Source organism: Panthera tigris, chromosome F2 (assembly GCF_018350195.1).
Source record: "Panthera tigris isolate Pti1 chromosome F2, P.tigris_Pti1_mat1.1, whole genome shotgun sequence".
NCBI classification, from domain to species: domain Eukaryota; kingdom Metazoa; phylum Chordata; class Mammalia; order Carnivora; family Felidae; genus Panthera; species Panthera tigris.
In genome coordinates, this window is record NC_056676.1 from 8,020,327 (window position 1) to 8,044,277 (window position 23,951).

Here is a 23,951-nt window from a genome sequence, read left to right on the forward strand (position 1 = left end):
AGCTGGCAGCACAGAGCCCGACGCGGGACTCAAACTCGCACACCGTGAGATCATGACCTGAGCCGAAGTTGGATGCTTAACCGACTGAGCCACCCAGGCACCCCTCTATGAAAGAGCTTCTTAAGACAAGAAGCCATACTATTTTGTTACTTCTCAGCGTCTAGTGTTGAGATGTGCGTACATGTGTGTATATATACACCTGTATGTGTGTGTGTGTGTGTGCGTGTGCTGTAAATGTATATACATTCCTAGTGTAAAGCTTTGTAGCCAAGCCACAGGAAACTACCACTTGCTGGAATTACTGTTTATTCATGTTGTTTCTTTAAAACTCTTCTGCACAGATTTTGCTCTGCATTTTTCAGGTGGTAGAAATAACAGCGCTTAGCAGCGAACCCGTTTAATGTGCTGGGAGATACAAAAATAATTCCGTATTAGAATATGTAGGCACAGTACCCTCATAGCTAGTCATGACTTCTGATTCCGCTCGCGACATACCGGTAGTGAGCACTTGATCAAACATTATTTAAGGACTGAAGTATTCATTCAGATATGAACTGTCTGAAACAACAGTTACACACAGCTCCTTTCCGCACAGATGATTGAAAGATCTCAGTCACGCTACGTGTCAGATTGAACGCATTTACAATGCTTGACATGATGAATGTGTGGACTTTCCCCTCTCCCCACCCCCACGTCGATTGCTTTTTTGCCACGATATGTTTAGGTCTGAGTTGGCCATGTGGGAGGCTGAGACGCTAGCCCCGGTGGCTCTTTGCACTTGGAAACTGACGAGAAGGAGCTGAGCATTTCAGCTCAGTGGGAATCCCCCGAAAACCACCGGACGTGAATTGGTGTCCATGTGTGTTGTAGAGGGGCTGGGTTATACGTGGGTGCCTGGGGGTGCAGCATGGTGGGAGTCAGGTAGATGCGTTGCTGTGCACAGCCTCAAGAAAGCTGAGGAAATTACAAAATCCGGCTGTTATTGGTGGACCGACATTATGTTGATAAAGCCGGTGCAGAATTCCTGGTGACCTTTTGTGATGTTAAGGAAAACTGTGTCTTCTCGTAGCACACTTCCCCAGGCAACAAATAAGAAGAATGAGCCTCCCAGAAAATGAATCAGTCCTACAGTAAGAGTGGCAAATGTCATCCGAGCGTATTTACCTCGAGGAGCAGGCAGAACACGTTGATATTTCAGAGTGGGCTTTTATTGGGAACATCTCCCATCAGCACTAATGAGAGCTGTGGAGTTAAAGCCACTGCTCTCTCGTGCGTAGGGCGTGTTTCATCCTCAAGGCTAAAGCTTTGGAACTTTTTTTTACCTCTTACATGAAACGCTTTGGTAATTAGGCTAAATTTTTAACTATAAACATGGCTTTCTATGAATCCTCCCTGCCGTGTGTATGAATATCTAAAAAGTATCGAGGCTTTCATTACTATGCACTTCCCTGGTCACCATTGCCCCTTTCAGAGATACCTTTCTTTTATCAACACAGCAAAGCCAAATCCTAAGAAGAAAAAGCTTAGTGAGTCCTTCCACTCCCCTTGTGGACCCCCACCGGGATTCCTTTGATACTCAGAAGGTCTAGGAATTGTCTCGTGTTGCAGTAGAGTGGCCCTCTTTTTCATCTGCCCCTCTGGAAAACCAGCCAAAGGCCAAATCCAATGTGGTGGAAATACTCCCAAGAATAAAATGCCTAAGGAAAATGAGAAGAGCTGAAGACAAAAAACTACCTTCAGTTACTAGGGTTAAAAAGATGAGCATTCTGGAAGAATTCAGAGCATCAAAAAGATGAACATTCTAGAAGAATCCAGAGCATCAATAACCTTGGAGAGCAGCAACCTTCCTATCGTGAACCAGGCACGTGTGTAAGACACATCCTCCATTCAACCCTCACAGCAGCCTGTCAGGAAGTTCAAGCCCCACATTGTTCTAAACTTCTGTAGAAAAGGGACTCCTGGGTCTACTTCTCTGTATGTACTTCTCAGTCTCCTATGTAGTTTACTAGATAGAAAACATAATGAAGGCTAGCCTGGCTTCTTTAAACAACTCAACATCTTTATCCATTTGTTGGAATTGAATGATAAATGTCACCAGACTTCCTTTGCTTTCTGCACTGATGGTTTGTCTCTAGAACAGGTGACATTAACAGTTAGTAGAGGGCTATCTGGGGCTTTTTGTCAACATGGATGGAATTTCCTGTCCTGAGAAGTAAATTATCACAGAAGCAGATCTCCCTGAAGTCAAAGCTCCTGCCGTATGTGCTGCGGGTGTACAATGTGGAATTCCATGATGGTGGTCAAATGTTGAGCAAAAGTTGAAAAGCTGAAGACTTCTCTTGGGGGCTTATTTTACAGCTGGAAGGCAGGAGTCAACAGAGCCCATATCGGAGGTAGCAATGGCAGAGGGGAAAGAATATGACATTGAAACACAAATTTATGTTTTCATCTCCCACTCACCTGGGGCAAATTTTTCTTACCGTGAGGAATAAATGGGAAGATGTGTGACTCATAGTCCATGTTTCTCTTCTATTTCAACCTCTCCTTCTGGTAGCAGATGAAAAATAAGTCACAAAAAATCATATGACCAAAGTATGTTATACAATTAACACATTGGCAAGATGGAAGAAATCCGATTGTGGTTGCAAAGCCTTTTTATTCTCGCCATTTTTCAGAGCACAGACTTGAGAAAAACCCAAGCTGACATTTCCTCATGACCAAGTTATGGGCATGACACTCCTGATGGCTATCACAGCTGATTTAGAGAAAGGAGAACACTATCCCGATACTACATAATATTCATAACAGGGGGACTATTAGTTAAATATCATAAACTGTTGTGTCCTTCCAACCAGAAGCAAAAATTGATGTGACATAGGCTATTTACCAATCTCATCGAAGTAACTAATTATAAAGAAATACAATTTGAGGTTTTCTCCCCCCCCAATTCAATTGAGCACACATTTGTGAACGCTTGCATGGACAAAAATAGTGCTGAATGGAATCCAGCATAGAAGCAAATAATCCTAATACAGTGAGATACCCGCAGTATTACAGGTAGGCACGAAGTCAGGTGCAGGGAAGGATTCTTGGTTGCGGGTCACCGAGGAAGGTATTCTGAGGGGAGATGTATTACCAGAGTTTTAAACCACAAACATTAAGTTTCCTTAGTGGAGAAAAGAGGGAAGGCCATTCCAAGAAAACGTAACATGAATGTGCAAAATACTTCCAGGTGAAGGGAACTACATATGCAAAGGCATTTATTATCGCGACATAGGGCTTTCCCCACCCCCATCTTTCTGCCTTTACATATACAGCTCATTTGGCCTTAAAATTATTTTGTTTTGTTTTTACTATTCTGGGTTTGTAGGTATTTCAACTCTGTATGTGCATTATCGGAAGATTAGATTTTTGTGTCCTATTATATGAAACTCCCGAAGGCCAGATTACCTGTTCGTTGTGTTCCTTAGGAACAAACCTACCACCGCCATCAGGTTCACTGAGAGCTCCCGGTGCTACCAAACAAAACAAAGCAAAACAAAACAAATGTTTCATTGCGCCAGAAGAGTTCAGTCCCCATGGGCCACGGACCGGGGAGATCCGTTTGTGGCTTTTTAGCCTGTGGCTGGAGAGCTTAGAGGATGCATAATCTCCTCCGCAGGTGAAAACTGGCAGTGAAAGAACTCCGGGAGGCATTTGTGGGAGCTTTACTGCCTTTGTCAATGCCATGGGGGTCCTGGATTTTAACCTTCTGTGATAATCGCAAGAAGGTTGAGCATTGAAATCATTCATTTGTTCCCTCAACATGCAGAGGGTGTCGGTGCCCTCTTCACCGTTATCCAGTTCTGACGCCTTTTTACCACCAATGCCATTGGCAGTCTAGTGAAAATCCGAGTCTTCTCTCGCCCAGATGATCGCAATAGTCTTCCAGCTGATGTCCCTCTCTACCCCCTTGCCCCCCTGCCCTCTCCTTTTCACACAATAAGCAATTTTGTTAAAATGTAAGTCAGATTTCTCACTCTTTTGCTCAAAACTGGACAGTGGCTGCCACCCCCCCCCTTACAGAAAAATACAAAATTGCAAACATTGCATGTGTTTAATACATATTCATTGAAGGAATAAAATGCCGTGAAGTAAATTGAGTGCCTATTAATCATGAGAAACTGAGCTAGACGTAGGGGCACAAAAACAGTGACATTCTTTTCTCTCCAGGGGTTTATATTTGGGATGTGAGATGAACTCACACATGAACAAATACAAAATAATGATAATTACTCTGGTCAAAAGTCCGCCTAAATATAGTTGGGGTACAAACAGTGGAACGGCTTCCTGGGTGGTCACAGAGGGTGAGGGAATGATGATATTCGACTCATAAAACAATAGAAATTCCAGGGTGTTAAAGGGTGTGGAGAGACTTTCCAGGCAAGAGAAACATAGGAACAAAGGTATTGAGGCGTGAATTTATAGCCAAGGAGCAGAAGTGATTGAATATGGCAGGACACAGGATATAGGAAGGGGGGGGTGAAGGGTACAGAAGCCAAAAGTTAGGCTAGAAGGGATAAACTAAAAGCCTTAACTGTCTTTCACTGCTTGAGTTCACTGTATATTTTCTAGGCAATGGGGAGTCACTGAGGTTTTTAAGATGGCAAAAATTTGGGGGTGCCTGGGTGGCTCAGTTGGTCAAGCTTCCAACTCTTGATTTCGCCTCAGGTCATGATCTCAACATTCGTGTGATTGAGCCCCGTGTCGGGCTCTGTGCTGACAGCACGCAGCCTGCTTTGGATTCTCTCTTCGTCTCTCTCTGCCCCTCCCCGACTCACACGCGCACTCTCTCTCAAAATAAATAAATAAACATGAAAAAAGATTTTTAAAAAGATGGCAGAATTAGATTCAGTTTCTACACCTAGAAGCATGGTGATGGGTCCACTAGAGAATCCAAAGTTGATTAAAAGTAAGAACTAACTTTTACTGAATGCTTACTATTTACCAGGCTCTGTGCTAAGACCTTCGTGTTTACTTCATTTCCTTCTCAGATCAGCCTATGCAATTGGTGCTGTTCTCTTCCGCCTTTAGAGATGGAAGGGCTGAGGCAGAAAGATGTCAAATCTAAGGTCATACTGTGGTAGGTTACAGAACCAAAACAGAAACCCAGAGACTCAGACTTTAGGAAACAGAGGAGAACATACATTAAGGAGATAGCGTTCCAGAACATAGTCTTTTATCATATATAAGGGGTAAGGGAGGGGTAGTAGCCTCATATGACCCCTAGGCTTGTAGCTTGGATGACTGAATATATGGCAGTATAGATTATTATGTATGAGATGGCACAAATTTAGAAGAAAAGCTAATCAAGCATTTTGAATATATTTGTTTTTATATGCCTATTGGAAACCTGGAAAGCAGATGGACATACAGGTTGGATTTCAGGGGAGGGCTGGAATGGGAGATGCAGATTTGGAACAGAGGAAGAGAGGTCATAGGGTAAACAAGATCAAAATCAAGAGAAGAGTGCTATTGGTTGAACTGTGTCCCCCTAGAAGATGTTGAAGTCCTAACATCCTCTACGTGAGCATGTGATCTTATTTGAAAACACTACGAGGTTTTGCAGATGACCAAGTTAAGATGAGGTCATTAGGGTGGGTCCTAATCCAATACGACTGCACGTTTATAAAAGGAGAAATTCCGACTGAGACATGGAGGAGACCATGTGAGGAGACCATCACCATGTGATGAAAGCAGAGAGTGGGGTGATGCATCCACAATCCAAGGAACACCACAGAGTTCCAGGAAACCACCAGAAACTAAGGGAGAGGCAGGCAACAGAGTCTTCTTCACAGTCTCAGAAGGAACCAACCCTACCAACAGCTTGATCTTGGCTTTCTAGCCTCCAGAACTGGGAGACAATACATTTCTGTGGTTTAAGCTACCAGTTTGTGGGACTTTGTTAAAGCCCTAAGGAAGTAATACACACAGGGAGAGCACGGGAGAGTGAGTGATTATTGGTGATCGCTGGACAGATCTGGTCAGTTCAAAAATGAGTTTGCCAGTCCATGAAGCAAGAAAGGCACTCCAAGAAAAGAATGAGCTTGTGAAAAGCACATGGAAATCTGAGAAAGGGGGTGCCAGCGCATTGCACCAGGCTAATCACAAGCAGCAGCTGTGGAGAGGTAAGAACACAGGGATCTGTTCATGAAAGTCCCTGTGAGCAGTGCTCTACAGACTTCATCTTATACTTGATAGAGAGCAATCCGAGGCCCCAGGGAATGATTAAATCTGCTTTTGTGTTTTAAAATGCTCTTGCTCTGTAAATGCAGTGGCAGTGGCAGCATAGTTTTTGAATCTACCAAAACGATCCCATTAAAATAAGCAGAGCAAAACTGAAGTTTTATTGCAATACCCGCAATAAAGCTCAGTGCTGAGATACCCCCGTCATTACCAAGGGACAAATTCGGGACAGTTCGTAAGAGCCATGTGGTATCGGCAACTATGTAGGAAGAGGCAGAGGGAAGACCTTAAGAACAGGAGAACCTCCAAATCCCCAACAGCCACTCACTGGAATATCCAATCTTCCAGGAGAGGAAGAAAGGCCTAGAAGTGTGTTCTCAATGATCCAGTGCAAGGATGAGTCCAAGGGGACCATAACGCGATTAAATGTGATACTACTGGAGCAGTCTCATTACCCACAGACTGCAGACCCTTCCAAGACAAGGCTCCACACTAAGCAGAATCTGCTGGGAATAGATTCCAACTGAGCAGGACAAGGACAGCCACCAGAAATGAACGAGAAGGCCCAGATGGAAAGGAAGGGTCACAGAAACAAAGGCAGCTGATGTCAGAAAGTTGACAAGTTCTTCCTTCGTGAGAACAGCAGAGGAATGAGCTCTGGAGCTATGAAACCAGCCAAACTATCCTGGCCCATTGACCCCTCCTAAAACTACATAAAAACTAAAGTAACTCATTAAACTTAGCAATGAGAAAAAGATCAAAACTATTATAAGGAAATGAAAATAGGAAATATGATGATGTTCCTGCAGATAATGAAAGCATACCAGGAAAAAAACACATGTGCAAAACAGATAAAAACCCTAAGCAAATATTTCAAAATGAGTTGAAATAAATTAACAGAATTATAAAAACTATGAAAGATGTAAATCCGAATTAGAAAAGCATCAGAAATAAATAAAAAGAAGTTAAGATTTGACAAGAAAGATGATATAACCCAATATAGAATTCTCATTTTTTTTGAAAGCAGCTGAAAAATGAAAACTCAACTACAAGGAGTAAGACATTATCCAAACACCATAGTTAGCAGATAAATCGAAGGTCAAAATGAGGAAAAAATGAAATCATTAAGTAATTTGAGATTAAAAGAGTTCAGGGAAGTTGGTTGATACAGAAGATAAAGAAGATACAATATAACTAAATAGGAGTCCTCAAAGAAGGAAACCAAAGTAATGGAGAATAAATAAATAAATCTCAATACTATAAATCAAGAAGACTTGAAACTACATAATGAAGAGTATATGTACCACATTCCAGAGAAACTTGTGCAGAATATTCAGTATCAAGATACATTTTAATAAAACTATAGGTTTTCAAAGGGAAACAAAATATTCTTTGGACATCCAAACAACAAGCTCAGGTAGTTTATAAGAGAAAGACTATAAGATTTTTATCAGACTTCCATTACAACAGTTTATGCTAGTAAACAGGAAATTAACAGATTTGATGGACTTAAATAAATAAATTGCAGATCTTGGGTCTTGTATGGAATAGGCATAGGTTTTACAGCCAAGCAAACTGACCCTCCAGTGAAAAGGTTGTCCCAGCTGTTCTGCTTTTGTACTTCGCTGCTGTATCCCTCCCATCCTCCCCTCTTGGTATCGGAGAATCTTTGCATTGGGTAGGCTCTTTCACCGACTCTAAAAATGGGCACCCATTTTCATTTCAAATTGTGAGATTTTAGGAAACTTATTCCCACACAAGGCAAGATTCATAGGCACATGCTGTTGTAAATATGCAAGAACTCAAACACTATTGTCCCTATGCACCCTTCTTAAGTGATCTACTAGAGAATAAGCTTCAGTCAACCAAACATACTGCAAAGACACTGATCTAACAACTGGAGAAGTATTCTAGCCAACAACAACAACAACAAACAACAACAAAATTACAGTGATATGAATAGCCAAGGCAAACTTGAAAATGAAAAGCAAAACTGAAGGCATCATGATTCTGGACTTCAAGTTATATTACAAAGGTGTAGTCAAGACAGTACGGTACTGGCACAAAAATAGACACATAGATCTATGGAACAAAATAGAAAACCCAGAAATAAACCCACAGCTATATGGTCAATTAATCTTCCACAAATCAGGAAAGAATGTGCAATGGGATAAAAGACAGTCTCTTCAACAATTGGTGTTGGGACAATTGGACAGAAACATCCAAAAGAATGAAACTGGACCACTTTCTTACACCATACACAAAGACAGATTCAAAATGGATTAAAGACCTAAATGTGAGGCATGAAACAATAAAAATACTACAGGAGAACACAGGCAGTAATTAATGTCTTTGCCATTGGCCATATCAACTTCTTTCTACCTATGTCTCTTGAGGCAAAGGAAACAAAAGCAAAAATAAACTATTGTGACTTCATCAAAATAAAAAGCTTCTGTACGGCGAGGAAAACCATCAGCAAAACTAAAGGCAATCTACAGAATGGGAGAAGATATTTGCAAATGACGTATCTGATAAAGGGTTAGTATCCAAAATATATAAAGAACTTATAAAAGTCAACACCCAAAAAACACATAATCCAATTAAAAAAATGGGCAGAAGACACAAATAGCCACTTTTCCAAAGAAGACATAGAGATGGCCAATAGACACATGAAAAGATGCTCAACACCACTCATCATCAGCGAAATGCAAATCAAAACCACAATGAGATATCACCTCACACCTGTCAGAATAGCTAGAGTCAACAACACAAGAAACAACAGGTGTTGGCAAGGATGCGGAGAAAGAGGACTTCTCTTGCACTGTCGGTGGGACTGCAAACTGGTACAGCTACTCTGGAAAATAATATAATAATAATAATATGTGAGGCAACAATTGCATTACTAGGTATTTACCCAAAGAATACAAAACTACTGATTCGAAGGGACACTTACACCCCAATGTTCATAGCAGCATTATCTACAATGGCCAAGTTATGGAAACAGCCCAAGTGTCCATTGACTGATGAATGAATAAGGAAACGGCGGTATGTTTATATAATGGAATATTACTCAGCCATTAAAAAGCATGAGATCTTCCCATGTGCAACCATGTGGCTGGAACCAGAGAATATTATGCTAAGTGAAATAAGTCAGTCAGAGAAAGACAAACTATATGATTTCACTCGTATGTGAAACTTAAGAAACAACCCCAAAAAATGAGCAAAGGGGAAACAAAAGAGAGAAAGAGGCAAACCAAGAAACAGACTCTTAACTATAGAGAGCAGACTAATGGTTACTAGAGGGGATGGGTTAATTAGGTGATGGGGAGTAAGAAGGGCACTGGCTGTGATGAGCCCCAGCTATGTACGGAAGTGTTGAATTACTATATTGTAAACCTGAAACTAAGATTACACTGTATGTTCATTAACTGGAATTTCAATAAGAACTTAAAAAAAAATTAAGGGTGATAGACTCAGATATCACCGTTACAACGATCAACAGTGGATGATGGTGTCATAAGGAGAACAGCAGGGTCTCCTCAAGAAAGTACTCAACCTCACCTGCTAAAAACGATCAAACTTGAATCTGATCAACACTAACTACCTCACTGAAGAAAACAAAAAGGACAGCTATGTTAACCGCACCTCATGAATGCAATCATCAAGATCAAGACAGTGAAAAATATGCAGGAAATGAAAAAAACAATGGAAGCACAAAAGAGACTTACGATACATGTCAAATAATCATCACACAGGGGTCTTATTCGGATTGTATTTCAAACAAACTGTAAAGAAATTATGATAATCAGCAAAACGTGAAAACCAAGTATTTGACAATACTAAATTATCCTTATTTGTAATGTGATAGCGGTATTGCATTTATGCATGTAAATTATCTTTAATAAAATATTTACAGATGAAATAACATGATGCCTGGGATTTGCCTCCAGATAATCTGGTGGCAGGGAGTCAGTGGAGGTATTAATGACAAATGACGTGTGTGTTGTGCATACACGTATCGACAGTCGCTTGATCCGGGTGGCTCAATACACGATTTTTTTTCTCCTTTTGTACATGTTTGAAATTTTCAATAATAAAACTGTCTTTAACATTTTTTAGACATTTATTTATTTTTGAAAGACAGAGAGAGACAGAGCACGAGCAGAGGAGGGGCAGAGAGAGAGGGAGACACCGGATCCGAACAGAATCCGAAGCAGGCTCCAGGCTCTGAGCTGTCAGCCCAGAGCGGACGTGAGGCTCGGACTCACGAACCGTGAGATCGTGACCTGACCTTCGCGAAGTCGGACGCTCAACCGACCGAGCCACCCAGGCACCCCAATAAAACGTTTTTTAAAAAGACATCAGGAGGGTTTACAAGCACATACACTTTAATACTTCAGGCTTGCGTGGAGCCCTAGGAAAAATCCGTCTCCTGAATACCATTGAGCCCATAGAGAAACTGACCGGAAAGAATGTGTGTAGATTGTCAAAGTAGTAAACCCCTTCTACACCTGCGTTTCCAACACATTTCACCCCCTCTTCATTTTGCAAGTCAGTGGAATACCTTGCACAAGCACAAAGATTGCAGTGACTTCTCAAAGTGAAATTTGAAGAATAAGGGTACTTGTTCAATGGTCAACTTCGGACGTGAAATTAACAAGCCACCAAAGTCATTGTTTCACGTGTCCTTGCACATTGTGATTTGCAGAAAAGAAAAACAGCCCGGGTGTTTGAATTATAAATTGCCACTCATGTCTTTCTTATTCTCCATGTTTTCTTTCTAGATATTTCCACACCATATACTTAGGTATTCGAAGCCGGCAGAGTGGGGAGAATGACAGATGGAGGTTTTACTGGAAAATGGTGTATGAGTATGCAGATGTGAGTATGCTGCATTTGCTAGCCACCTTTCTGGAAAGTGCTCCACAGCTGGTCCTGCAGCTCTGCATTATCGTACAGACTCATAGCTTACAGGCCCTCCAAGGTAAGGGCTTGCAATTTGGTTTCTGAATTTGGGGAAAGATTGGCTACTTTTGTCACAATCCGAGGAACTGTTCTAATATGCTGTGTTGACAGAGGCCACGGTCCTCCCTGTTAGAAGTCTGCTACTTGACGCGAGAATTTGTGAATGATGCACATTTTCTGCTTCACAATTACTTGTTACAGCTAATTTACAGAAAGACAGTTCTGGTTTGCCTTCCAGCTGCCCTCTGAGTAGGGAAAGAGCTTGTATGATTTGACATGTGGTCAGTATGAAAATAGTCAGCGGAGTTTTTCTGTCTTGTATGGTAGAATGATTTCCAAAAATTTGGGGGGGAAACGGCCTAGCTCTCTCTCTCTCTTTCTGATAATATTTATAACATATTTGAATTTAGGGTAATCTCCATAATTTCCTTTTGACATTAAGAAACAGAGAGACAGAGAGATTAAAAGGAAATGGTAAAGGTGGCCATAATATTGTTTTCAAATCATTGGGAAAAACCTGTTGTCAATATTTAACAATAGATTGTTTGTACACTGAGTTTTATGAAACGAATATCAGACTAATATTTTTGTCTTGCTGTCTTGTTTGATAATCTCATCAGGAAGACTAACACTTATAACAGATCTGCCCTGACGTTTCCTTAGGATCTGGTACTCAAATCTTTTCTAGCAGCAAGAAGATTCAGACAGACCAGTGAGCACATAAGCGACTAAATGGCTGGATGGAGGTTGGCTAGGTAGCCCCTTTCTAAACGAGGGGTGTCCTGGTAATTTGTCAATTCTGTAACTAAACAGATGCTGTGGAACAGTGAACATGTTATAATGTGCTTGTTTTGTTTCAATCTCATTAGCGCCTTTGCTGTGACTTCCTCCACGTCTATACATGTTGCCGTCCTGTTCTGGGCCACGCTCTAACTTCAGATTTGATCTGGCTGGTGTGGGGAATCTCTGTAATGTCCTGATCACTTCTTATAGCAATGGGCACGTTAGTTTGGACTGAGTGCTTTAATTGGCAAGGGGTGGGGGGGGGCATATTAGAGGAAAAGAAAAATGGAGAGGGTACTGGTAGATGGGGGCCCATTTCTTTGTGAATGTCTGGCCCACTCTGGCTCCGCATTAGAAGAGCTTCGGTCCAAGAAGCTTGAGAAAAAGGTCAAAGACATCCATAGGGTGTGATTCTCAAGTGCTAGAAAGCACATTGGAGGAAAGAGAACGTGGTGTGTTAGTATGCAAACAGATGAGAAAGCAAGACGCGTAAGTTAGCTGCAGACGGACGACTCTCTTTAGTGGTGAAAGGCCACAAGCTACAGAAAGACGATCTGGCTTTGGTTAACTCACTTTTTTGGGAGACCGCGTGCAAGTCGCTTAATGTCTCGGGGCCCCCGCTTCTCAAATGTAAAGGTCCCAAATGAAACTAGATGATCTCCAAACTCCTCGGAGCTCTATTCCGTCTCCGTATCAGTGAATGTCCAGGAACCTCACAGGGCCAGGTTTATATGCATTAGGAAATGGTGTGTAAATGAGGACATCAGTATAAAGGGCAACATCAAACTAAATCTCTATCCAGGAATCTGGTACTTATCTCCAGAACAACTCGACAATCTCTTAGTGTCGTTACACAAGAGGGAAACCCAGGCACGAAGGTGGAGGGTTGCAAGCTGCCTTGCACTGGCCCTAGATTACTGGATGTCCCTACAATTTTCTAAAAGATTTAGAAAATCATAGAGGAGCTTTGATCCTAAAGATGATGAACTAGGGCAAGAAGGAGGTGAGAGAGGGCCTAAGAAAATGGGATCACTTCAGCTCGAGAGTTTTACAGGGAAAAAAAAAACAAAGTAGAGAAAAGGCAACCCTTAGTTTTTCTCCCATTATTCATTCTCAACATAGGAATCAAAATTTCTGTTTCTCAGAGTTGTGGCTCTTCACTGACACCTGGTGTCCCCAGCTCATCTGCTAAGCTCACATTTGCATGAGGCTTGCTTTGAGAGCCAGACCTCGTCCTTGGCCAAGGCGAGCCATGCTGTGAAACTTGGAAAGCTCTAGGGGAAATATGTTCTGTAGCGCTCCCAAGGTGGTCAAAAGACTTGGCTGATTCAAAGATCACCAGGATCAACGCAAGTCATGGAGCACGAGATAAGGCATTAGCCTTCGAGGGGGATCCTAGTGTTGCATTTTTTTAAACAAGGGAGGTGGGCAGAAAGTTATGTTAAAAGACCAAACAGCGGAAATACCTGACACCCAACAACAAGCACAAAACCTCCAGCAAATGAAGTTGAGCGCAGGCCCCACTATCTAAATCATTTTGCATTTTAAAGAGAAATCTGTCTTCAGAGAGAGCTCCCAAATTCACCCCTCTGCTGATAGATGATCCCGCTTGAAATGAACCAGCTTGTAAATTAAATGATGTGAATACATTACAGGAACAGAGCTTTTTCCCCTCTAGGAAGAGAAACACAAATGTGATAGAAGCTAGTCTGGCATATATTTTCGTATGTATTTATGGTGGAAGATTCTTGGGATTTTATAGGTAAAAACAATATTCTGTAGTGAATGCAAATAATCAGTGGCACGAGCCCTCTGAAGTATTTGCAAAGAGCTCGGAATTAAAATCTTTAAAAAATTCTTATTTAGTGGGTAGAGAGCGGTCCTACGTCTGCAAGTCCTTCTTGTACGTGACTGTCTAGAATTATTATTTTTTTAGGATAGAAATCTCAATTTCAACCATCTACTACTCTCCGAAGGTCTCTCTTTTAAAAACCAGTAAGAAAGGCAAGCAAAAAATACGACATGTTAAAACTGATGCTTAAAGGTTGTATTCTCCTTATGTAAGTTGGCATAGCCCTGAAACACTGTGAGCTGTCGAAATTCCTTTCTCAGCATTCCTTACTTATTGAATAATTAAGTCAGAGATACCTCATCATACTGGAGGCTGACAGGCTCAGTGGTGAGCCATGCAAGTACAGTATAATTATTTCTCCGTTTGCACTGTCCCGGGAAGGACACTTTGGCTCCTGTCCTGAGACCAGGAATCAGAGTAGAGCAGAAGTTTGAACATGAACGTCCGGTCTTTTTGCTCCGCACTGTCACCTTAAACGGAACTGCTGCTCTTCATAGAAACTGGAATTTCCCTCGGAATATCTATCTCTGAAGTATAAGAAATACTCAAGAAGGTCCACTTGTACATGCAGAGCTTAGATGGCGTATAGTGCCTGGGGCCACTTAGAACAGCATCCTGTGCTTGGAGTTTCCAGCATGCATCTTGTTATGATTTTCCAGTCCAGTTTCATATCACCTGCCAGGAGCGGAAGAGACAGAGAGATTAGAGAGATTAGAGGAAGGGAGAGAGGGAGGGAGAGAAGGAGGGAGGAAGGAAGGGAGGGAGGAAGGAAGGAAGGAAGGAAGGAAGGAAGGAAGGAAGGAAGGAAGGTGGGAAGGAGGGAATGAAGGAGGGAGGGAAAGGAGGAAGGACAGGGATGGAGAAAGAGAGAGAGAAGTAGAAAGAATGCCTGGAAAGCCGAGATGGGCAATGGTGTACCGATTAGTCCCCATTTGAGGACACTGCTCTTGGTGTTAAAGATGTGAGATGTGGCCCAACGCCTGCCTGTCCTCTTTTTAAGCAACGTCTCAAACCCATCCAGGGCCGTTGATTGTGTCTAGGTGGTACAAGCAGGGGTAGAAGGTTGACTGTCTACCTTCTATAGAAAGAAGCTGCCCTACCTGACCTTTTGGCAAGCTAGGCTAGAGGGTCTCTAAGTCACTTTTAGTGTTGTGAGTGCAATTCTCTGAACGCTCGGTTTTGGTTGTGTGTGGACCCAGCCTCCCATAATTGGCAGAGAAGCTATTGATTCAAGTACAAACAAGCGTCCCCAGGTCTTTGCTAGCTCGATGCCATGCTCCGTGGGGTCAAAGGGTGTGCTCCGTGGAGCAGCCCGGGGAATGCTGTGCAGGGTCATGGCACACGATGTTTTCTTGACAGGGTGTGTGTGTGTGTAAGCCACAGCTCAGGCTGGTGCGGCCCGGTCGCCTAGCCCTGGCGGCCAGGTGCGCATGGCCACCAGTGAAGGCATCGTGCAGAAAAGTGATTCCTTGAAAGGAACCATCTAGGCAAACCAAGAGAAATCAGGCCTTCACTAGATGCAAGTGGGTGCCAATCCGCGAACCCAAACGTTTCCCCTTTTTCCAGCTGGCTGAGGCTCTTCGTTTCCAGTTTCCACCTTTACTTGTCATTATGAGAAGATCCCATTTTACACTCTACGTGCACTTGGCTGTGATGTGCGGAGTGAGTGACAAATAAATGCCCTCCCACAGGCCATGTGTCCAGGACAGCTTTGTCGAGCAAGAAGGACACCGACGCCTACTTCGATCCTGGTTTCTTCATATCCAAAACGCCACGTGTTGCCCCCTTTTTCCAACAGTTTATCCCGAAGGCTTCGTGAAAAGGAGGGAGGAAAGGGGGGGCTGGGAGAAGTGCTTACTGATCCATTTCCTCTCTTGCCTCCCGTGAGATCACGGGGGAAGTCACAAGTTAAGGGGCTGTCCTCAAACATCCAGCACTGCCCCCAGAAAACTGAGGCAACTGAGACATCCCTGAAGTGTGAAACACACCTCATTTGCCACGTCCTGATGAGGACCTTCAAGACCGAAATCGTGGGATGCCCAGTCGTTCAACTCCGAGTAAAGGTAGAGCCACACCCAGCTCCCTTTGCAGGGTTCAGGTCAGAGGAGAAACCCAGCTACCTCAGCCCTCCTCCTCTGCCAGATGACTGTCTCCACATGTGCCTGGCTCTACCTCTGCCTTCGGGGGAGGGGAAGCACAGGCAAGAGTGCCAGCCTGTGAGTGGGACTGTGTCCCACATCCCTTTAGATCTGTCTGCTCTGCAGTTGCTATTTTCATTAGTTAATTAACACATTTATCGAATGTCTCTTATGTGCATGATGGTGTGTGAAGCCCCACAAAACTTGTCCTAAAAAAAGTTCATGTTTTATTAAAAGTGTATACTGTGACATTACAAACAGCGTGACAAAATATATTTAGAAGCACCTAATTTATCTGGGTGTGTGCTAGAATGTTCTATTCTCTCGACGGGATGCTTTAAATGAGGGGAGCGCTTGACCGTGTCTAGCTCACCCGCCCCCACTGAGGGCCCACTGAGCCTCTGCTTGAGTCGTTGTTCATCATAGGACAGTTCTGATGGCATCACAGAAACTGTCGGAAAAGGGCCTTCTCGGGCCTCTAGCCCATCGCTCTACCTGACACGTGAATTTCTGATCAATTCCACCTTCGCTCCCTCCGTTCAGTCTCAGGGTCCACCCTCTCACCAGGAGGGCTACTCGTTATAAGTCTGAGAGACAGAAGCTCTCCTCGCCACCTCTGAACAAGCAGTACCCCATCCCCTCTCTGGAATGTTCTTCCCAGTGCCCTTGGTGCATTGGATGTTCACGCCAAGCAGGTTACTTTCAGTCCATGGGCACAGTTGTCTCCTGGAGTTGAGCTGAACACGTCACAGGAGTCATTGTCGGTTTCTGAAGCTGTTCGTTGAACCTCTTCCCCGTTCTTGTGACCCCTTAGCCTAATTAGATAGCATAGAAACTAGATGAAATCTGCATGTGCAAAAGAGAGGTGTTTCTGTGCAAGCTATGCTGACAGTTTCAGGAAAAGCAGAGCAGCCCAGAGCAGGGGAGTGCTTTCCCAACCACGGAGTCTCAAAGCATCGGGACGCCGCTCCTGTCACCTGTTGTCTGGCCCCCCAGAGGTGGTGGGTGCCGCGCTGAGTGTGGCCGGTCCCGAGGGCCACACCCTGGCCACTGCCCCCACCCCCTGCAGTGTGGTGCGCGTGCCCATAGCCGTCTGCCCTCCTTTGCACAATGCTTGCCAAGAGCCGCGTGCACATGCCTCAAACGTCCCCCCAGACACTCTGTGTATCTCTGAACGTTAGCTGCAGGTTTTTTGGTGTGGTTTTGGTTTTTTGGGTTTTTGGGTTTTTTTTTTCTTTTTTGTTTTTTGAGATGATTTGTCAGTTATAGTAATCAGGAATGCAGACCACGTTAGATATCCCGGAAGAAGAGATTCAAATCAGGCTGTCTACTCCATGGAGGCTGAGAAGCTGAGAGGACAAAAAGGCAGATGTCATAAAAGGAAGAGATTCCTAACGAAGGGGTGAGGCTCCCAACCCTAGAGCCAGAGGCATGAAGGAAAAGGCGCTCAGATCTCTGGGGAGGGCACAACCTGATGGGTGTGGCTGACAAAGGGGCGGGGCACGGCCTCTGCCTTCATTGACATTGACCAGCCTGGAAGGCAGCCGGGCAGGGATGCAGCAAGGCCCCCCACCCCCCGCCCCCGACCTGGTGAGGCTGTGCGGGGCGACAGCAAACGAAGCTGAGGACAGGAGGTAGGGGCTTTAGAAGCCAGTAAGGATAGGATGCCGATCTGAGCTGGAATCCAGAAAAAAGTCTCCTCTCTTCCTACCTTCCAACCTCCTGCCAGTGCTACCTCTCAGCAGAGCTTCATGGGAAACCAGCTGGTCAGGAAATCTCTGCAGGCCCAGCCCCCACCCTCAGGTGAGGAGTAATACATTACCCATTCTGTGGTGTTACTTTTGCCCGCTTCCATCTGAGAAAGGGTAACCAAACTTGTTAAAGCCCGAACGGGGACCGTATGAGACCGATGCACGGGTTTTAGATCATGGAGATCGCTCATGTAAAAGATCTGGCAACTGACACGCCCTGCTTCAGTGTATGGCCACAGACCTCAAGTGGCCCCCCGGCAGTGTCCAGCAATCCTACCTTATCTCTCCCAGAAATTCCCTGTCCTGCCCCCACACTCGCCGTTTCCTACCTTCTCCTGTGTCCTCGTACTCCCAATACTCCGCATCTGTTACTCTGAACTGCTAGCCTCACTTCTTATTTCAGTGAGAAAACAGAAGCAGTCAACCAGGAGCTGTTTCCTTTTCCATTCTAACTGTGCCGCTCTACCAGCTTCTACGCCCGTCAACCCCGGGCCCCTCCATTTACAAGGATAAACTGAGCGGGCACCTGTCCATCCCCCCCTCCCGTCGGTGCTGGATTCCGTCCCTGCTCACCCACTCAAGCATCTTCTTCATGAAATTGGCCCCTCTCCCTCTCCTGCATATCACTTTAACTTTCACTGGATTTTTGCCAGCATCCTGTAATAACTCTCATCTTTATTAGAAGAAAACCTTGGCCCTTATCTACCATAGTACCTTCTCGCTCTTCACAGACTCCTTGAAAGATATGTCTACCCTCTCTCCTCTTCTTCACTTCCTATGCTGTATATCTGGTTTTGTTTTATAATTTTTAAACATTATTTTTGAAGTATAACACATGCACAGGAAAGGACACAACCATCATAAGAAACTGCTACCAAGAGAGGAACATTGGCAGCATCACAGAAGCTCTGTTCTTTTTTTCTTTTTTTTTTCATGTTTATTTATTTTTGAGAGCGAGAGACAGAGCACGAGTCCGGGAGGGGCAGAGAGAGAGACACACAGAATCTGAAGTGGGCTCCAGGCTCTGAGCCATGAGCCCAGAGCCCAACGCAGGGCTCGAACTCACGAACTGTGAGATCATGACCTGAGCCGAAGTCAGACGCTCAACCGACTGAGCCACCCAGGCGCCCCTTATTTTAAAATGTTTTTTTAATGTTTATTTATTTTTGAGAGAGAGAGAGAGAGACAGAAAGAGCACGAACAGAAACTCACTCTCGTGCTCTAAAATAATCCATTGTAAGAATGAACCTCAGTTTATTTATCCACTCTACTGTTGTTGATGGACGCATGGTTTGTTCTCAGTTTGAGAGCGTTATAAATAATGTTGCTGTGGATGGTTTTTGTATGCCTTTACACACGTACGCATATTTCTCTTGGGCTAATACCCAAGAGTGAATTTGCCGAATCCTGGAGTACGGGCACAGCGAGCTTTTGTAGATGATGCTGAAGTATTTTCCAAAGCGGTCGCACCAAATTACAATCGTTGCTACCGCAGTGCGGTTGTGTTGAGATTCCTCCGAACCCTCTCCAAAATTTGGCAGGGTTGGTCTCAATTCGAGCTCTGAGTAGGATCTCAGTGTGATTTGTATTTGCATTTCCTGATAACGATCAAGCTAAAAAGTGTCCTTGATCCTTCTCTGTTTCCTCCCCCCTTTATCCAACCGGTCAGCAAATTCTCTCTGATCCGCCTTCAAAATACGCCCCCAAGCTGATCCCATACACCACCTCTATCTCTACCACACCCCCCTCCAAGCCACAGTCTAGCGAGACTTCTCCCAGGAGCTGCTCTCCCTGCCTCCTCCCTACCTCCACGTGGTCTATGTGCCATATAGCAGCCATCGTGATCTTTGTATCTCTTTGTCATTTTACTTCACTCTTTAAAACTCTGGTGATTCTTCGTTGCAGTTAAAACAAGCTCAACCTTTTTTTTTTTTTAATGTGTGTGTGACAAGGTGCCCTGGTTTGGCACCTCCACACCTTCTAGTGTTCTCTACTCACCCAAGCCCGGTGGCACTAGCCTGCTCTTTCTTAGACACACCACGTTGGCATTTGCGGGGCCTTCGCCTTGCCATTCCTTCTTATCCTCACATGACTCATCCTCTGCCTGCGGGACCACACTCAAGCGTCGCTGCTAAAACTCACATCGCATAACACTCTCCAGTTCCGTCCACGTTGCTACAAAGGGCCATATTTCATCCTTTCTCATTGCCACATAGTACTCCATTGTGTATATTGACCACAATTTCTTTGACAATAAATTTCATATATTAAAAATAAATAAATAAATAAATAAATAAATAAATAAAAACTCACATCGCCTTCCCCACCAATAGCCTCTCCCTCTCTCCTCACTCCGTGTTATTTTCGCCATAGCCAGTGGAAATTGTTTTTTGTTCACGTGGATTATTGTTATTCCGTCACCCCTGGTGGAGGGCAAGCTGTGTGACGGCAAGGAACGGAGAGATGACAGCAAAAAATAGAAAAGCACTCAAAAAGTATTTGACTAAAGAATTTAGCATGTAACTACCATGCCCAGGAGCTACCTTATTTTTTTACTGGTTTCTCAACTGGACTAGGCAATACAGACTGCGATTTAAGTTTCCATGGAAAATCATAGTGTTATTTTACATAGATGAAACACATAATATAAGCTCCCCCATATATTGTATTACAAAAAATTTTTTTTATCTATTTGTGAGGGAGAAAGAGAGCACTAGCGGGGAAGGGGCAGAGAGAAGGGGCAGAGGATTCGAAGCGGGCTCTGTGCTGACCGCAGAGAGCCTGATGTGGGGCTCAAACCCACGAGCCATGAGATCGTGACTTGAGCCATAGTCACTCAACCAACTGAGCCACCCAGGCACCCCCCCCATACTGTATTTTTACATATTTTGAAATTTTAAAATGTTAACTTTGATTCTCTATTATACCTGCCATTCAAGATAAAATAGAAAACACAAATACACACAAAGGAGAAAATAAAAGCTATCTTCCGGACAGAAGTAATAAAAATCCTGCAACTGAGAAATAATTCATGATTATATTTTATTGCTTTTCCTTATAGACTTCTTTCATGTTTTAGTATATGTTACATTACAATAGAATTAAAATATGGATACTGTTTTATAACCTCTTTTTTTGATAACACATCATGAACATATGTCCATAACTATGTGTATATTGTTCCTACACCATTTCTTTTTTAACAAAATTTTCTAACGTTTATTTGTTATTGAGAGACAGAGGAAAACAGAGCATGAGCAGGGGAGGGACAGAGACAAAGGGAGACACAGAATCCAAAGGAGGCTCCAGGCTCTGAGCTGTCAGCACAGAGCCCGACGCAGGGCTTGAACCCACAGACCCCGAGATTGTGACCTGAGCCAACCTCGGTCGCCTAACTGACTGAGCCACTCAGGTGCCCCGTTCCTACACCATTTCTAACAACTACATAATTTACCAACATGGGTTATCTTCTTCTTTTCCACGAATTCCCTGTTTTTAAAATCATAAGTTATCAAATTATAGTAAGAACTAAATCTTTGCAGATAGCCTCAATTACTTCTCAAAGATGAATGCCTAAAAGTGGAAATTCTGGAGTTAAGGGCAGGCAGGGTTTGAAGGCTTTTGACACATACTGTCACATTGGCAATTTTAAGGTACGCTCCTTCAGAAGAATTCCGCAGTGTCTCAAGTTTCTGATCCATAAGCACAGGAAGTCAGTGAACACAACAGTTGTTAACAGGGACCGAAAAATGGGCAAATCTCTTGATATCTAGGGAAGAGCGCTTAACCGTGCCCATTGGAATAGGAAGGTCTTGATTCCAAGAAGTGTCCTCATTTCTTTCCTTGTTACTTCGTTGCATCCGCCTTCATAAAGTTTGTAAAAGTTCTATGAAGCAACAGCAGTTCATTGTGGATGAAACAAAAATTTAAGAACAGCGCCATCCGAAACTTTTGACTGCAATCAAAATTGTAAGGAAAAGTGGGCATTAAGTTCCTCAAAACACATGACAAAAATCTGACCAAGGAACACTTGTAAAGGGTTAAACGATACAAAAATTACAACACAGCAGCCTCTACGCTGGACAGTTGTGATCTCTTCTGGCTTTATAAATATACTCAATGTACCCAATAGCATTTAGTGCAAAACCCTGCTGGGTATTGAAAAAATAAATAAAAGACGGCAGGCTCTGCCTTCCAGGTGCTGACAAACTCAGTCGAGGCTGCCAAAAAACAAGGGCAACCTTAGCAATGATGCCTGCACTCAAAGGCTATTACACATTCCTTCCTGGCCCACGCTTGGCTCATACAAAGCAATCGATGGATATTTGTTGAATAAAATGAAAAATGAATACCTGCTATGTGGCAGAGCCCTCTGCTAGATGTGATTGATACAAAAACAAACGGCACAGCCCCTGGTCTCAAAGACTTCAATGTACTGGAAAAAGAAGACCAAGAAGCCATTTTAACTCCCTTACACTCCGTGTTCTATTTGCGGCCACGTTCAGACCCTTGGGTGACCCAGAATGATCCTTTACGGACAATGATGCAGGGGAAGCAGAAATGCCACACTTGCTGACTGTGTTCAAAAAAAGATGTCAAGGCACGTAGGAAGAATGATGGAAGGTGTCATGAAAAGAATGGCTTCCAAGCTGGGTCACAAACGATGCCTAACATTTTTTCACATTCTTTTTTAGGAAAAAAAAAAAAAAAGAAAGAAAGAAAGAAAGAAATGTGAACAAAACCAGAAGGAGGAGGCTGGTGATTTTGTCTATGCCTATCTGTTCAGCAACGCTGGTGACAATGGTCTCCTCAAAGCCATGGGATCGTTGATACCATTTATAGCACACGATTAAGAGTTATTTCTCACACTTGAAAGAGCGTTCTAGTGGCAGGGTAAATCCTTGCATATATGCTTTTAAAGAAATACAACCTATTTTCCTCTATCTCTGACTTTTCAGCCTGTGTTTTTGCATTGTTCGGTACTTGGGATTCTCCACAGATGAATCAATAAAATAGTAAACTGCCAGTCTGCTTAATCAATACATATACAGAGTTGAATTTGAAACGCTATCAACAACTTTGTGGGGAGAGACTTACAAGGCTGACATGACGTGTTGGCCATCCTGCTCCATTCTCTTGAAGCGTATTGGCGGGATAAATGGTGGGTGTCGTGGGGGTAATGATATTATTGATCTCTTTGTTTCGCACTCAATAGCCTCTGAGTCATGGTACCTCCCCAAGTTATACTTAGAAGGAAAGAGAGAAGCTTCATTTGCTTATCATTGATTCGAGTGCTTGAAATCAACTCTGTATGGTAGATCAACGCCGGGCACAGCTGCGAATGGTTTTGAATTTGAATCATTTTGAACATAATATGAAATAAGGGCCTGACTATTTTTAGGTTCTACTTAATTACCTCCAATAAGCAAGCACCAATCTTGGTGTTTTTCCACTCAGTCTTCCTCCTCTCACCCTGACTCCTTCCCTGTGAGATGGGAGTCGGTTTTGCATGTTCAGGCACAGGGTCACAGACTGGGGTCCGAGTGGGGGTCAATGGATAATAACAATTGCACATACGTGCCTATGGAGAGAAGAGACCCGGAGAAGAGGTGCAGAGGCCAAACCCTGGTGGATCAGAGAGGCACACATAAACACAGGGCTGTCTGCAGCGAATAGGGTCCCCAAACACCGGCTCTTCCTTTGCCTTTCTCATGGCTTTGGTTGCCAACCTCCAACGTCCCCAAATACCAGGAGCATTTCAACACTTCACACCTTCAGGAACACAGAAGCCCACGGTTATTTTCCATTTGCCTGACCCTTGGCCTGAATTCAGACCAGGTGTTTACTTTGACTGAAGATCGACATACCGTAATTATTATTTCTAAACACCAAAAAACTCACTACTGTGGAGAGTCAAAGTACTCACTGAGCAGGGACAAAGCGAGGTCAACTTAGTACAGAATTCACGAGTGGCCTACTAGGGCATTTCCCCAGATCGCTTTATTTTCTAGGAAGCCACAGACAATCTGAGGATCAGGATTTTCTGGCGCGATTCTGATTCGGCGGGTGGATGGGGGAAGCCCCCACAACCATTTAGATAGTTTTAATTCCAAAGCCCGTTCTTTGCCGACAAACTTTTGCCATCCAAAAGCGTACATTCCAGCCCAGAAACATATTTTGCATTCATTTGGCGGATTGGAATTAGACCGAGTCTTACAGCGTTCCTTAGACGTGTAA

General features: G+C 43.6%; 1 protein-coding gene across 1 annotated transcript in view; it reads left to right on the forward strand.

Annotated features, from left to right (window-relative positions):
* Positions 1 to 23,951, forward strand: part of XKR4 (XK related 4) — a 413,265-nt gene that overhangs the window by 247,204 nt on the left and 142,110 nt on the right. The window contains exon 2 of the mRNA XM_042973574.1: positions 11,010 to 11,209. Coding sequence (XP_042829508.1) covers positions 11,010 to 11,209 — 200 coding nt within the window. The remainder of the gene's footprint in view (positions 1 to 11,009; positions 11,210 to 23,951) is intronic.